At 45.4% G+C, this 13784-nt stretch overlaps 2 protein-coding genes across 2 annotated transcripts; one reads left to right on the plus strand and one right to left on the minus strand.

The window, feature by feature from the left end:
- Positions 1-1419: 1419 nt before the first annotated feature.
- LOC136966033 (gap junction gamma-1 protein-like) lies at positions 1420-7958 on the plus strand. Its single transcript, XM_067260384.1, has 5 exons — positions 1420-1512; positions 4087-4359; positions 4490-4715; positions 4948-5652; positions 6289-7958. Exons 2-5 carry the CDS (start codon positions 4120-4122, stop codon positions 6300-6302), a joined length of 1185 nt encoding a protein of 394 aa, XP_067116485.1. The 5' UTR covers positions 1420-1512; positions 4087-4119; the 3' UTR covers positions 6303-7958.
- Positions 7959-9054: 1096 nt separating this feature from the next.
- On the minus strand, positions 9055-10907 carry inha (inhibin subunit alpha). Its single transcript, XM_067261029.1, has 2 exons — positions 10571-10907; positions 9055-9821 (listed from the first exon to the last, which is right to left on the minus strand). Exons 1-2 carry the CDS (start codon positions 10905-10907, stop codon positions 9055-9057), a joined length of 1104 nt encoding a protein of 367 aa, XP_067117130.1.
- Positions 10908-13784: the final 2877 nt, after the last annotated feature.

The following is a 13784-nucleotide window of genomic DNA, read 5'->3' on the forward strand; positions in this document are numbered from 1 at the left end:
ACATGAGTTGAGTCAACTTTTCTGTGAAACCTTGAGACACATCTTTCGACCTGTTTCATCTTGTATCACACCCCTGTGAGTCAGTCTGTTAACAGTCTTTCATCCATACCAGGGTGGTGCACTGGCAAACAGCTAAAAAGTCAGACAGCAGTTTCGTAGTTAATATGAAAATTTCTTCCGGGAGGAAAAAGACCACTGTGTGAGATGGCATATGGTGAACATACTGTGTATTGGCACAGGCCTATGCTTTCTGGAAGCTTTCAGACTGGTTTTCACATCTGCAGTGTTAAGGCTGCCAAATCAACAGGTGCATGTCACTGTTGCTGGGATTTTGCCTGTATTCCAGCTAATTCCTCATCATGCTTGCACTGACCTCTTAATGTTATTAATATATTCATATTATGAACCATAGTTTACAAGCTACAGCTTTATGTTTAGCCGTAGATAATTCGGGGCAACACCTTATTTTCTCATGCTGAGAAGTAAGGGATAATTTTTCCCGCTATATACAGTTAACGGACGAGGCGCAGGCAAGTTTTCTGCCGAGTTTATAGCTGTCTCGAGTTAAATGCCACCTACCAGCCAATCAGAAACAACAGCAGCACCCCCGCCTGCACCCTAACGTTGACAGGTATGGTAATCTCACGCCAAACTTTTGATTAAAGTTGAGAGCCCGTAATTGAAATCACATTCTTTTACAATGAAAGTTTTCATTTAACCTACTTCCCATAATATGGTAAGGCACACAGACCAGATCAACACTTTCTAGTTTACTGTATAGCCTTCTATACATGTCGCCATGTTCACACATCTGTGTTAATGTGCAGCCCTCTCCATGTTCCCACAACTCTGGTCACATGGCCTGATGCCAAAGTTCCACAGCTGTGTGGACCTCCAGAACTAGCAACTAAACCCTCGTTGTACCATATATCCTTGCTCTTTCACAGCAATCTCAAATAAGCTGTATCAAGTTCTAAGGACGTTTTATATTTTGTTGTTTCTAGACTGGTTGAGATGGACTCTTTTGACTGTGGCTGGTGTGAATGTGATGTGTGAGGAAACCATGAAGACCAAAAGGTTTTATATTGCTTTGCAGGTTACAACAGCCTATTGAATAAATGGCGTAATGTTTTTGATGGAGACATGATAGCACCAACCAGCATGGTTGAGCCTAGCCAGGCCACAACTGATTTAAAAGAAAGTAGACGGCAAACAGTAGTCAGCACAGCCATCTCTGGTTTCAGAGACGGGGCCTCCTCTGCAGGGCTGGATTACGTGGAGGTATGGGAGGAGGCAGGAAGGATTTGGCTTTTGTCCTTCTGCGCTTGGGACCCCGACATAAACGGGGTCACATGGTCCCGTAAAGAACCGAATGGGTTAAGAAGGCTATCGGGTTCATTTACTGAGGGACTCAAACGAGAAAGATCTACCGTAGATTATTTTGTCAAGGCAAGAGGAACAGTTTTAGAAAACCAGTTGGAAAGAAGACCGACTGCTTGCAGCACTGAGAAGGTGAGCGTTTGGGTGGTGGATTTTTATCCGCTACAAAGTTTGGTGCAGGGATGATGTTGGCGTTCCAACAGGTTGGCGTTTTCCTTTTTTAATAGATGACCATCCTCGGTTTTTCTTCAGTGTCCTTTTACTCTTGCGAACACATTCTGCGATTTTTCTTGACATCGTGCGGTGAGAGGCTAAACATATGTACATTTTAGTCCAGTTAACCTTTTTTATGTAGTCTACTCGTTGCTAGTAGAATTTGCTTTTTGCGAATATTTACTCGGGGGCCTTTCTTTAAAGGTATGCCAGTCGAATTTATTTACTATTTGTTATTTTTATAATGTTTAAAAAAGTGTTTGAAAAAGGTTGCATTCAACGTATTTATTTATTTTGCTTTCAAGCTTGCCTCACGTGCGAACTCAACATTGTACGAAAATAAAATGACTGCAGACATGCGTCTAATTTGACTTTTTAGTCACTTTCGTGCCTGATCCAACACAGCATCAGAAAGGCTAACCTCACATCTTCTAAACTACGTTCACTATGTCATAAACCACGTTTTCAGGACAGACCCCACAGAAGTCCAGAAAAGTGACTGACGTTTGTGGGATAGTATGTCTGGCAATAGGGCTTTACAAGAGGCACACTGCCAGGAGGATGGCGGTGCCCTCACCTTGCCCCCTGGACCCTAAACCGCCGCTCTCTGTTCTGAGTTAGTCTGGAATGTTAACGCGGTGTGGGCGCTGACCCGTGCAGCCTAGTAGGCTACCTTCAGGATCCTTCACCTCCCCTCCCCCCTACTTCGTTTTGTGTTTTTTCTGGGGGGGTTCTGTTTGGTCGGCACAGTTGGCTACTCAGAGGACTTGGGTTGCCGTTTGTTTTCCCTGTCTCAACTTGCTCAGTGACCCTCCGAGTGTGCTGGTGGTGGTTTGTTGACCATGCCTCACTGTCGGTTAACATATTTTCGCTTGATAGTGTTTTAAGTGTAGTGAAGGTGGTTGTGATATGAGTGGTCACACGCTCCTTTAATGATTAACCCTGTTTATACTTCAACGCAAGGTTTACAGAAGCACTTAAGTTTGAGAAGTTCTTGCAAGTATATGGAGCAGGAAGCCTTTGTGTTGGCAGTGCTCTGTGGCAGCTGTAGGACACAACTTGCTAAGCAGTTTAGAAACCATTAATGATGCATTGTAAAACAATACATATTTTATAAAACATAACATATATACAGGATGAACTTCGAGACTGGAGCCACGTGAGTACCGTTCCAGGATTTAAGACTAACTTTGTATGACGTTGTCTATATTGGTTTTGATAACACCACAGTTTGCATAGCATGGGGATTAAATATCATCCCAGTAATTGTGTCCATAAGTAACTTGAGCCAAGATGTGCCCTCTTGGACAAAACATTTCATTTCTGAAAGGTGTGGTTTCTTGAACACATCACATTCAACATAGCAGTAACCAACTGGAAACCCAGCACCAAGCAAAGGGTGAATGAATATCAGATCACAAAGGAGAAACTGTGAACTGGGGAAGAATTTCGTCACAAGGACATCCCTACACAGTGTAGCCAATGTTTTCTTTTTTTTTTTCTTTTTTTTGTGACTGAAATACATTTTAGTCAGGTTAAAGCATCTTCTTTTAAAAATGTTTTTCTGAAGTGGAGGTCTGGGTTTGACCTTATGTGACTACAAGGGCTTATGGACCCAACCAGTGATCATAAACAAACACACCGTTGAGTTGATCCTTTCCTGAAGCATTCGTAGGGCAAGGCTATATGTGAGGATGTTGCCAGCTTATCCCAGGACACAAATCATTCCCAAGAAGGATATCAACAACAGGAGAGGATTCAGCATGATTCACATCTGTTGCTGTTTCTTTAGGTCATGATACTGCTAACTTATTCTTTTCAGCTCCTGTATTGTTAAATAATCACAGCCATGGCCTCACAATCACTACACTGCCAGGCCCATGTTGAAAAATGGATCCTAACAGAACTCACCATGTTGATGCCAACCGTGCCTATTGTAAAAACGTGGGCTCTTGTATCTCGGGTAGGCAGTGAGGGTTGTGGAGTGAGGATGATGAGGTAGGCACTCAATCCTTCTTCCACCAGCTATAGATGGATAGATCTGTACCTGAACACCATACAGGTTGTACCTAGGTAGGCCATTGGACAAGAGGAGACTTAAATGTGTGGTCCCAGCATGCTGGGGCTTGCTGGCAGCTGCTTTGGTGCTGGAGCACAGCTGGGTCTGGATGGAAGAATGTCGGCCTAATGGCAGAGTGACCCATCAAGTCAGTCCCAGAGACCGCCAGGTCTGTGTAGGCATTCTGAGCATCTGCCTAGCTGGCATGGCTGGAAGGTTGTCAGGAGATTTATAGCGATAGCATTCACGCTCTTGTGAAAATGCATTTTTAAACGGTCACATTTTATCCGACTACTGTATTTCAACAAGTTATTTAAAAAAGCTTAGCTGACTGGATTGTGCTTTTGTCAATTCTTGTCATCTTTTAATTCCTCCTTTCCCATTTCTCTTTTTCTCTCTGTGTCTCTCTCTCTCTCTTCGTTCCCCTCCCTCAGAGCTGACCAGACTGCGTGCGTACCTCCCTCATCATGAGCTGGAGTTTCCTGACGCGTCTGTTGGACGAGATCTCCCACCACTCCACCTTTGTGGGGAAGATCTGGCTGACGGTGCTCATCATCTTCCGCATTGTGCTCACGGCGGTCGGCGGCGAGACCATCTACTACGACGAGCAGAGCAAGTTTGTCTGCAACACCCAGCAGCCCGGTTGTGAGAACGTTTGCTACGACGCCTTCGCCCCGCTTTCACATGTCCGCTTCTGGATCTTCCAGGTACCTTTAAGAACCTCGGAGGGTAACTGTGAAGCTGTTGTTTGTTATAAAAGTCGTTTTATTACTACTACTACGACTTTGAAATAGATTTGAGTATACCACTCTTACTTACAAACCCTCTGCCCTCCAGGTCATCATGGTCACCACTCCCACCATTATGTACCTGGGTTTCGCCATGCACAAAATCGCCCGTATGGATGATGCCGAGTACCGGCCTCTTCATCGGCCGGGCAAGAAGATGCTGGTGGTCAGCCGGTCAGTGGCCAGGGACTACGAGGAGGCGGAGGACAACGGTGAAGAGGACCCCATGATTGCGGAGGAGATCGAACTGGAGGAGAAGAAGAAGAAAGAAGCAGGTAGAGACGAGCGATCAAAGATGGAGGATCTGTCGGGGGTTTTCCAAAGTGCGAAGATATTCCTGTGCTCGAGTAGTGCGTCAGTAGTCACGTTAGCCGGCTCTGTCATGCATGTCTTCTCACTGCCTTGAAAAGCGTGTCTTTGATCTTGGGGCAGGAATGCAGACATTGGGATCTGGAACTGCTATGTTAATCTCGCTGGATGCTAATGTGTGTGTGTGTGTGTGTTTAGGCTCTGTGAAGAAGCACGACGGTCGTCGTCGTATCCAGCGGGACGGCCTGATGAAGGTGTACGTGTGCCAGCTCATCTCCCGCACGGCCTTCGAGGTCTCCTTCCTTTTCGGCCAGTACATCCTGTACGGCTTCGAGGTGGAGCCCTCGTACATCTGCACCCGCTCGCCTTGCCCACACACGGTCGACTGCTTTGTGTCTCGCCCCACGGAGAAGACCATCTTCCTGCTGGTTATGTACGTGGTGTCCACCCTCTGTCTCCTCATAACCGTCCTGGAGATCCTCCACCTGGGAGTGGGAGGGGTCCGGGACACCTTCAGGCGCCGTGCCATCCGGCAGCCCCCTCCGCCAGGCCCGCGTGGATCCCACCTCCAGGGGAGGCCCCTGGGCCTGATTCCAGCCTCTGCCCCGCCTGGGTACCACGCGGCCCTGAAGAAGGAGCCTCGCGGGGGGCTGAAGGCTGATCCCCTGGGGGACTCTGGCAGGGAGAGCCTGGGAGATGACCCCTCTGCTCCTGGGTACCTGGAGCACCTGAAGAGGCATCTGAAGATAGCCCAGCAGCATCTGGACCTGGCCTACCAGAACCAGGCGGGGGAGGGCAGCTCCGAGAGGAGCAACAGTCCAGAGTCCAACAACGCTGCCATTGCCGCTGAGCAGAATCGTCTCAACTTCGCCCAAGAGAAGGAGGCCGAGGCCGGGGAGAAAGGTAAACACTGAGTAGGGGTGTGGGTGGGTGGGCGACTTTGGGCTTCTTATAGAATGAATTTCTGAATCATTGTATGTCCTCAGGGCTTTAAATGAACTTTTTTACTTAGTAGCAGTGGTGCTCCCAACTTTAAGAAGTTAGCAGCACCAGCAACATTTTAGAGCACCCACCAAAATATTTCATTTGATCTTTTCAGCTCTTCAAATTTTGAGCTTGAATTAGCTCCCTGTCTCATGTGACAACGGAGCGCGGTGACATGGAGTGATTGACCGCTAATTTTACTCATCTAAAATCTGCATTAAAGTGAAGAACGTAAAGATTACGTTTAACTGGTTATGTAACGTTGGATGGAACGGTAGAGCCCTCACTATCAGTATGTGCCTGCCTGTCACAACAGGCACATATTGTGCTTTAGGCTAATTAGCGAGTGTTTTGGAAAGAAATTAAAACAGGTCACACCTTAACGATTATTTGTACTCGCACAAATGCTCCAAAATATTCTTTGAGGTTGCACAGATACAATTTCTGGCGCATATACGACTAAAATGCTCGCAATTTATAGCCCTCTACTTCTTTTTCTTTTTTTCTTTTTTGTAAGTGTGTACACACTGTCTAATATGTATTTTCCTCCCCTAGGAGTCCATGCCTGAATGAGCTTCCTGTGTCTAATGTCTGCCCTACCCCCATTCCCTGGCCCTCCTAGGACCAGCCAGCACATATGGGAAAGCAGTCAGATAACTGAAGTGTGTGTGTGCGTGTGTGTGTGCGCATGTGAGTGTGCCTCGCATTATTTAAGGGCCAGTACAAACTGTGAAGATGAAACTGCACAAGCCTGGGTGTCTGGCATCAGCAGCGTCAGGGACTGGCTCTACCATACAGCTTGCCAAGGTGTTTGGTCTTCTGGTTCTGGTGGTTGCTTGTCACACGCTCACAAGCTGCCGGGGATCGGAGAAGAAGACCTTCTCCTCCCTACACCCCTGTTTGTTCAATCAAGCTTTAGTTAATTTTCTTTTTTGTACAGTTTTTCTACATTCTGTCCATTCTGGTGTCTGGAGTTGCCTGGAGTTATCTGGGCCTTGCCTGTTCGCTTGTTGCTAAAGGAAATCTATATTTTTGTTATTCTAATTGAGAGGCTGGCATAGTTCTCAGTGGCCACAGAGGGACTTTAATGATCCCAACCTTTCCTGGAGAGTTCTTTTGCACAGGGATGAAGTTGGTGTGTATGCAAGGTACGTGTGCGAGCAGAGCTTTTTTAGCATGTGCTATTCCACGTGACATCTATGTTCCAAGCATGTTACAACCACTCGCTCTTTCATATTGGCCAAACCAATACCTGGGAAATGCTTGAATCACGAACTGACTACAATTGTTTACCGATTTTATATTGTAAGACTTCTCAATTGAACTTTTGACGTTAACTAATTCATGCTGGGGTAAATGGTGTTGTTTTGTTCTCATTATTTTAGTCAAAAAACCAAAGCAACTTACTACATGAATCAGTTTATTTGTATGTGAGGTTTCAACTGGAAGCAGGTTTTGTGCCTGTCAAACTGTTTAGATTTTCCTAGGACATGTTCGTTCACGATGAGTACCGTTTTCGAAATGATTTCAGATCTTCAAAAATATATATTTTTAATGGTGTACCCCAATGACAAGAAGTACCACGATTCATTTCATGTTCAGTATCATCCATATTTAAGACTTTTTTCTCTTTTGTACTTCCTGGTTGCGAGCGTGGAGCACCAGGTGTGTCTCAGTTTTACCTGGCATCTCCTACGTTGCCCCTTTCCTGATATGCAATCAAGTCTAAACATGCCATGTTTGGTCTTGGGATTTGTCTACCGAGAATGTTCTCTTCACTAACATAACCCCTTCACATCAGTATGTACAGCATAGTCAGAAAAAAGAGAGAGCACCTATTGAGACACGCCCATGTCCTCGACTCTACTGTGACATGGATCTCTTTTATTCAAAGAATTGCCCGTGTAGCTGATAACGATCTTCATAATGGAACACTGGAGGTGAACAACGGCTCAGCTTTCCTTCAAATTCCGTCTGATTCGACATTCTTATATTGGGTTGCTTCTCCTCTGATGGTACGAAAAGAATCACGCTTTGAAAATGGAGAGTTGTTTTCGCACGTTGTGCTGTTTTCGCTGTGTCCTTAGTGGGGGGTGGGTTCTTACCGTTTAAATACAGCCACATTTTTGGGTACAATGGATTTTGTTAATGTTTTGGCAAATTTTGTAATCTGTTACCGTAGATTATTATTTAGTGTCCAGAGTTTCAAATAAATGAATACATATTTTGAACAGAACCCAGTGTTTTCTCTGGTGTTAAATCGTTTCTACCTTCCGTTAAAGATGCTGTAAAGCAGAACTGAAAATTATGTTGAAGTTCATCACACCACAGAAGAATGTGTTAACTACCAATCCAAATGGAAAAAAAAACAGACAAGTATGTTAAATTAGGCTTTGAAATCATGAGAAAATCAGCAGTCTTAATACTGGGGGGGCGTGTTGCCTGAAGGAGATGAAGCTCCGCCCCCTCGAATTTATGGAATTTAGCAACAACAGCAACACTAGCTAAATCAATTGCAGATATCAGAACAGACCTACCTGCAGTCTCTGAGTGTTTTGTGTTAATTACCGGTACTTTGTCTTTGCATCGTATCAGCTGAGTAACAGAATGCAACCGTCTGTGATCTGATGTAGATAGGTCGCTGTGACGTAGATAGGTTGAGTTTTGCCCCGCCTATACAAAACCTGAGCTGAAAACGGGTGAGCAACTGTTCAACGGTCTAACTCCACATTTCAGTGCGACAAAGTTTTAGAGCTTTGCACATGCTTTCAGGAACTCATTTCACACATATATAATGTACTGAGAAGCAAATCATGGAATTTGCTTTACAGCATCTTTAAAACATATTTTGGATGATGAAGTGTTCTATAGTGCCCTCTTGTGGTCTAAGGAAAAAGTACAGAAAACCCTCCTTTGGGTCATTTATTATTTATTTAAAGAGAATGTGTCTAAACACCATGCTGAATAAATGATAGAAAGGCCACATCGAATCTACAAATCAGAAGCTAAAGTATATAAAAGTTTTCATAGACTAAACCACAGTCTCTTTTAATGCATAGTCATAAAGTCTGAACTCTATATAGAACTCATCACCCTTTTGGATACAGATCCAAAACATATACAGTACCAGTCAAAAGTGTCCAAACCTTTGACTGGTACTGTATAAACATCGTATTTTATGAAGGGAATTACCCAAACATACTGTAATCCATAAATTGACATCAGCTTGATGTTTTTGAAAGCTGAGGTGAGTGGGTGTAGGGGAGATCACTTCAGATTAGGTTTACAGCTCTCGCATATAACCCCCTAATCCCCCCCCATCTAGATACAGCTACACTCCTCAGGTATGATGTTGGTGAGGGTCTCGTACTTGAAGGACAGGCCTCCGTCTGAAGTGGTGGTGAATCTCAGGGACTTCATGGTTCCTGGGACGGGGGCGCAGCACTGCTTAATACCCAGCCTGGTGGTGGTCCGCTCCAAGGCCGTGCAGTTCCCCTTACAGTAGAAGAAGTTCAGAACCTTGGGGTAGACGATCCAGTTGTCCCAGCCCAGCTCCTCGAAGGTGATGTTGATCTCCATACGGCGGCAGTCGCTGTACTCCTGATCCCCCTGTGAGGGGCGCTGCAGGTGGTCCAGGGTGGACGGGGACCAGGGGATGGTGACCCGGGCGCGGCGAGGGGAGCGGTCCGGCCCGCGGGGCTCGGTGTGGAGGTGGATGAACGGCGTTTTGTCGGCTTCCCCGGCCTCGCGACAGTCGCAAGCCAGGCAGCGCACCTGCAGGACAAAGGAGCCCTCGGCCAAGGCGCCGTGGAGGTGGAGGTCGAAGCGGTAAGTGACCCAGCCGTCTGCTGCGGCCTTGAATGGACCCTCAGCCGCTTGAAGGAGCTTCTGGTCCGAGGTGAGAATGAAGAGAGGGGCGGAGGAGGAGGAGGAGTTGTAGGTGGATGCTGCTGCCTCCCCAGCGTAGAACCAGAACAGGGCTGAGGTAACCATGGTCTCCTGGTTGTTGATGGAGGGCTGGAAGTAATAAGTGAAGTGTCTGGACGAGGGGTCCTCAGATGGAGGGTCTGCAAGGTTGCAGGTCGAGTCTGAGAAGACAGGAGGGAGGGAGGGAAGGGGGAGAGATGAGAGACGGGAGAAAAAAGGAGGGAAGAGTAGAGAACGAGAGAGATGGCGCTGTTGTGTTGCGTGTGCCTCTTCCCTTTTCTTAAAAGTCTGCCAGTGGCCCAATCGCTTCTGTCTCTGACTTTGACTGTCTGGAACTAAGCACCGGCTCTCTCTCGTAATACTTTTTACCTGCATCTTGTCCTCACCCCTTATGGCTTCACATCTCGTTTTAATCAAGCGTTCGTCATACGTCATTGATATTTGATAGTTGTTCACTCAGCGGTTAAAATATGTTGTGTTCTGAAGCAAAGTGGGAATTGGGAGGGAGAGAAAGAGAGACGTTCCGACAGACTGACAGAAAGAAAAACTGAGAGACAAGGAGAAAAAGAGAAAAAGTGGATGGTCACAAAGAACAGATGGTGGGATTGAGGTTCGGAGAAAGAAGTAGATGGTTCTGATTAGTTTCAGTAAGCAAGTTAGTATGGCAAGGCTGCCCAGACCTTTTCCAGAACTACAGTATCATCCTGTAGGTTATAGTCTTATGGTTCCAACCTTTAACTAACACACATTGTTTTAATTATGAACTGGTTGACGAACTTAATCGGGTTGGTTACAACTTAAAGTGAAAGCCTGATCTCTCCAGGGTCAGCGTTAGGGGTTAGGCAGCCCTGGAACCGAGGGAAAAGAGATGAAACATAAAAACCAACATTAGGAACAATAAGCTCCTCACCTGTGCTGGGGAAGAGTATGACCTGGGTGTTCTCCTGGTGCTGCCGTTGGTGCGCCCAGGCTGCCCTGCCCACTCTGAAGGACCTCCGCAGGCTATGCCCAGCCTCCGGACGCTGCCTGCCCACCTCAGGGTCTCTGGGGACGAGCCGGGGCGCCTTATCCAGACCCAGACCATCCAAGATACGCTGGCGGAACCAGTCCAGAATCACCTGGTTGGGCATATCCTCCTCCTGGCAGGCCCTGGCCGGGGGCACTGGGGTCTGGGTCCAGAGGAGCACCAGGAGCTGCAGGAGCAGGGTGGAGGAGGAGGAGGGAAAGGAGAGCCGTGTAATCCACATTGTCAGGTACAAAATGACCTCCAGCTAGGTAGATATTTGGTCCAGATGGGCAAAGTTGTGGTCAATCACTATACGGTAATATCTCCTTATGTTGTAAAATCGCAAGTCTTTGCCAATGACGGAGGCAGATCCGCTGAGCATAGGATCTGGTTTGTTGCTTTACAATGAAAAGAATAAGTGAGGAACTAAATACAGTGACAAATAATCCTCAAAACTTTCATACGCCTCAAATAAAGTCTGAACTGAGACTGTGCTCTGTAAGGACTTGTGTGTATCTCCTCTATTGTATCTCTGTCTCTTTGTTATCCTGCCCCCCCCACACACACACACACATACACACAAAATCCTTTCTTACTCCCCCATGTTTTGACTTGGTGTTTGGATGAATTCTGGACTATCTCCTCCCTGAGGGCAGGGGAGTAAGACAGCGAGAGCTATGTTATTGTTACATCGCCCAGTAGAGATGGGAGGTGACCTTGACCTGTCTGGTGGTGTTACAATGAAGCATATCACTGTCTGAGGTTCCATGGGATCAGAAAGCTACGAACACACACATGCGCACAGAGACACGCACACACAAACACAACGTGAAGATAACCCCTCAGTACTTACAGGTGGTCCTACAGGTCCAGGGGGGCCACTCTCTCACAACACGCACACACAAACGCTCACACAGTTACTGTTGCTGTCTGATACAGTCATTTTCTTACAGTACAGAATGTTGTCTGATAGTGATTTAATAACAGTACAGAATACTGTCTGATACAGTAGTTGTAGAACGATATGGAATATTGTCTGATACAGAGAGGTTCTCTTCCAGTACAGAAGACTGTCGGATATAATAGTAGCAGCCCACATGGCAGAGCCAGAGTGGGAGAGAGAGGGGAGGTGCAAAGAGGCAGGGGCGGCTTTAGACACGGGCGTACCGGGCAGCTGCCCGGGGCGGCATTTTTTTTATGTAACGTAGGGGGCGCACAAGCATAAAATAAATAAATACAAATCTCTGCGCTGCGAAGCGGTTTTCTCTTTTCTATCATCTCACTGTGTGGGGAATTGGCAAATTGGCGCCCCCTTTAGGCAGCTGCAGGCACCCCTTCTTGCTGAGAAGGTGCCGTGCACAGAAGCTGTGTGAAAAAAGGGGAGGGGGACAGACAGCTCACCTGACTGGGTCTCCCAAATGGAACGGACAAGGGGGGGGGGGGGGGGGGGGGGTCCACTGTATAGTGCAATACTCTAAATTAGTGGGCTAAAGTCAGTTGCACCTCGACTTTCTTCCAAATAACGCACATATCATTCATAATATTATAAATATAGGCCTAAAGTTCCTGCACATTTTAGTTTTTTTTAATTGTGTGAAATGGCTAATACAAATATGTAACACAAAACGATTGTGGTCACCAAGGTGAATTGGTTTAGTCTTGACTTCTGGTCGTGAGTGACAGTGTTGGGGGGGATGGGATCTGTTGACTGTTGAGTGCCAAAGAAGATGGACAGGAAAAGGTCAAGTAAGCCATCAGGTGCCCAATTTCGAAAAAAAAGAAAAGAAGAAGAGGAGAAACGAAAAGAAGATAAAGGTATGCAAATATGTCTCTGTATGATTATTACGGTATCCATGTCATGAATGAAGGGCTAATGTTGATTGGTGGGTATAGGGTAACTCTTACGTTTGTTAGCCTTTTTGCTATGATGCTTGCTATGCAACAACAATATTTCGGTTTTAACTCAACAAACACGTGATAACATTTCACCATAATAGTGTGCCTTGCAACCAAACTGTAACAAGTTCAGTTATTATTTATTTTCATTATTTAGGTTAGGCCATGTAATTAGCCAACGCAATTTTCAAATTTGAAAGACGAACATTTGCTACAACTATATTTCGTGACAAAGTATAGTTTAACTAAAAGTGTTCCTAGCTAAAAGTTATATTAATATAGCATGTAATAACAGACATTTAGCGTGTAAGGGCATGTTTATGTAACCCTCCTATTATGTTTGGTGTCAATTTGACCCCAGGCTGTTTTAGCTGTATAGAACATAATCGGTCTTACCATAAGGCGTGAAGGGCGTCTCGCCCTGGGTGTAATTCAATGTAGAACCGCCACTGCAAAGAGGCAAAGTAACATCAATAAACAGACAGTATACTGTATATTGTCCAAGAAGATGACGGGGTGTGTATCAATTATTTATTTACAGGTCTGACAAGAGCCCTTTTACTATTGTTGGAAATGTTATCATGTATCCATATATTTAAACCCATCTATGTTGAAATTCATAAAATTGTCACTTTGCAATGCAGAGGTTGACAAAGTACACAGCTCCATGACTTGGGTCAAAGTCCAGATACTCCTGATCAAAATGACAACAATTGAAAGTTGAACCAAAATGAATGTGTAGTACCTACTTTCTGATTTAATGTATTCATTTATCAGGTGCTTTAATCCCAAGTGTTCATCCTAATATCACTATTGAAACTAATCTGGCGGGAAAGACGGATTTTCTTTTATTTGTTATTGAATGTGAAAAAGTTTCATTTTCAGTTGTATTCATCTTCATGCCAATTCTGCATTTGCTGTTGATCCATAGGCATCTCTTCCAACTGAAAAAGTGGTATAGATTTCGTCAAGTTATATATGTACGTATAAAGAGAGAGAAAGAGTTGTAGTGTGCTGATAGGGTACGAGAGGAACCTTAGTTCAAGTCTTACCAGAATTTTGACGAATCTAGCGTGCTTTTTCCTCTTGAGGCAAGCACTGAAGGTCATCCCAAATTTTTGGGTTAGATCAACTTTGTTGTTTTCAAAACCTCGTCGGTTATTAAATCCTTCATGAGAGAGATAGACAGAAAGACTTCACAAAATGCAATATAAATGTCTAG

Source organism: Osmerus mordax, chromosome 22, assembly GCF_038355195.1.
Source record: "Osmerus mordax isolate fOsmMor3 chromosome 22, fOsmMor3.pri, whole genome shotgun sequence".
NCBI classification, from domain to species: domain Eukaryota; kingdom Metazoa; phylum Chordata; class Actinopteri; order Osmeriformes; family Osmeridae; genus Osmerus; species Osmerus mordax.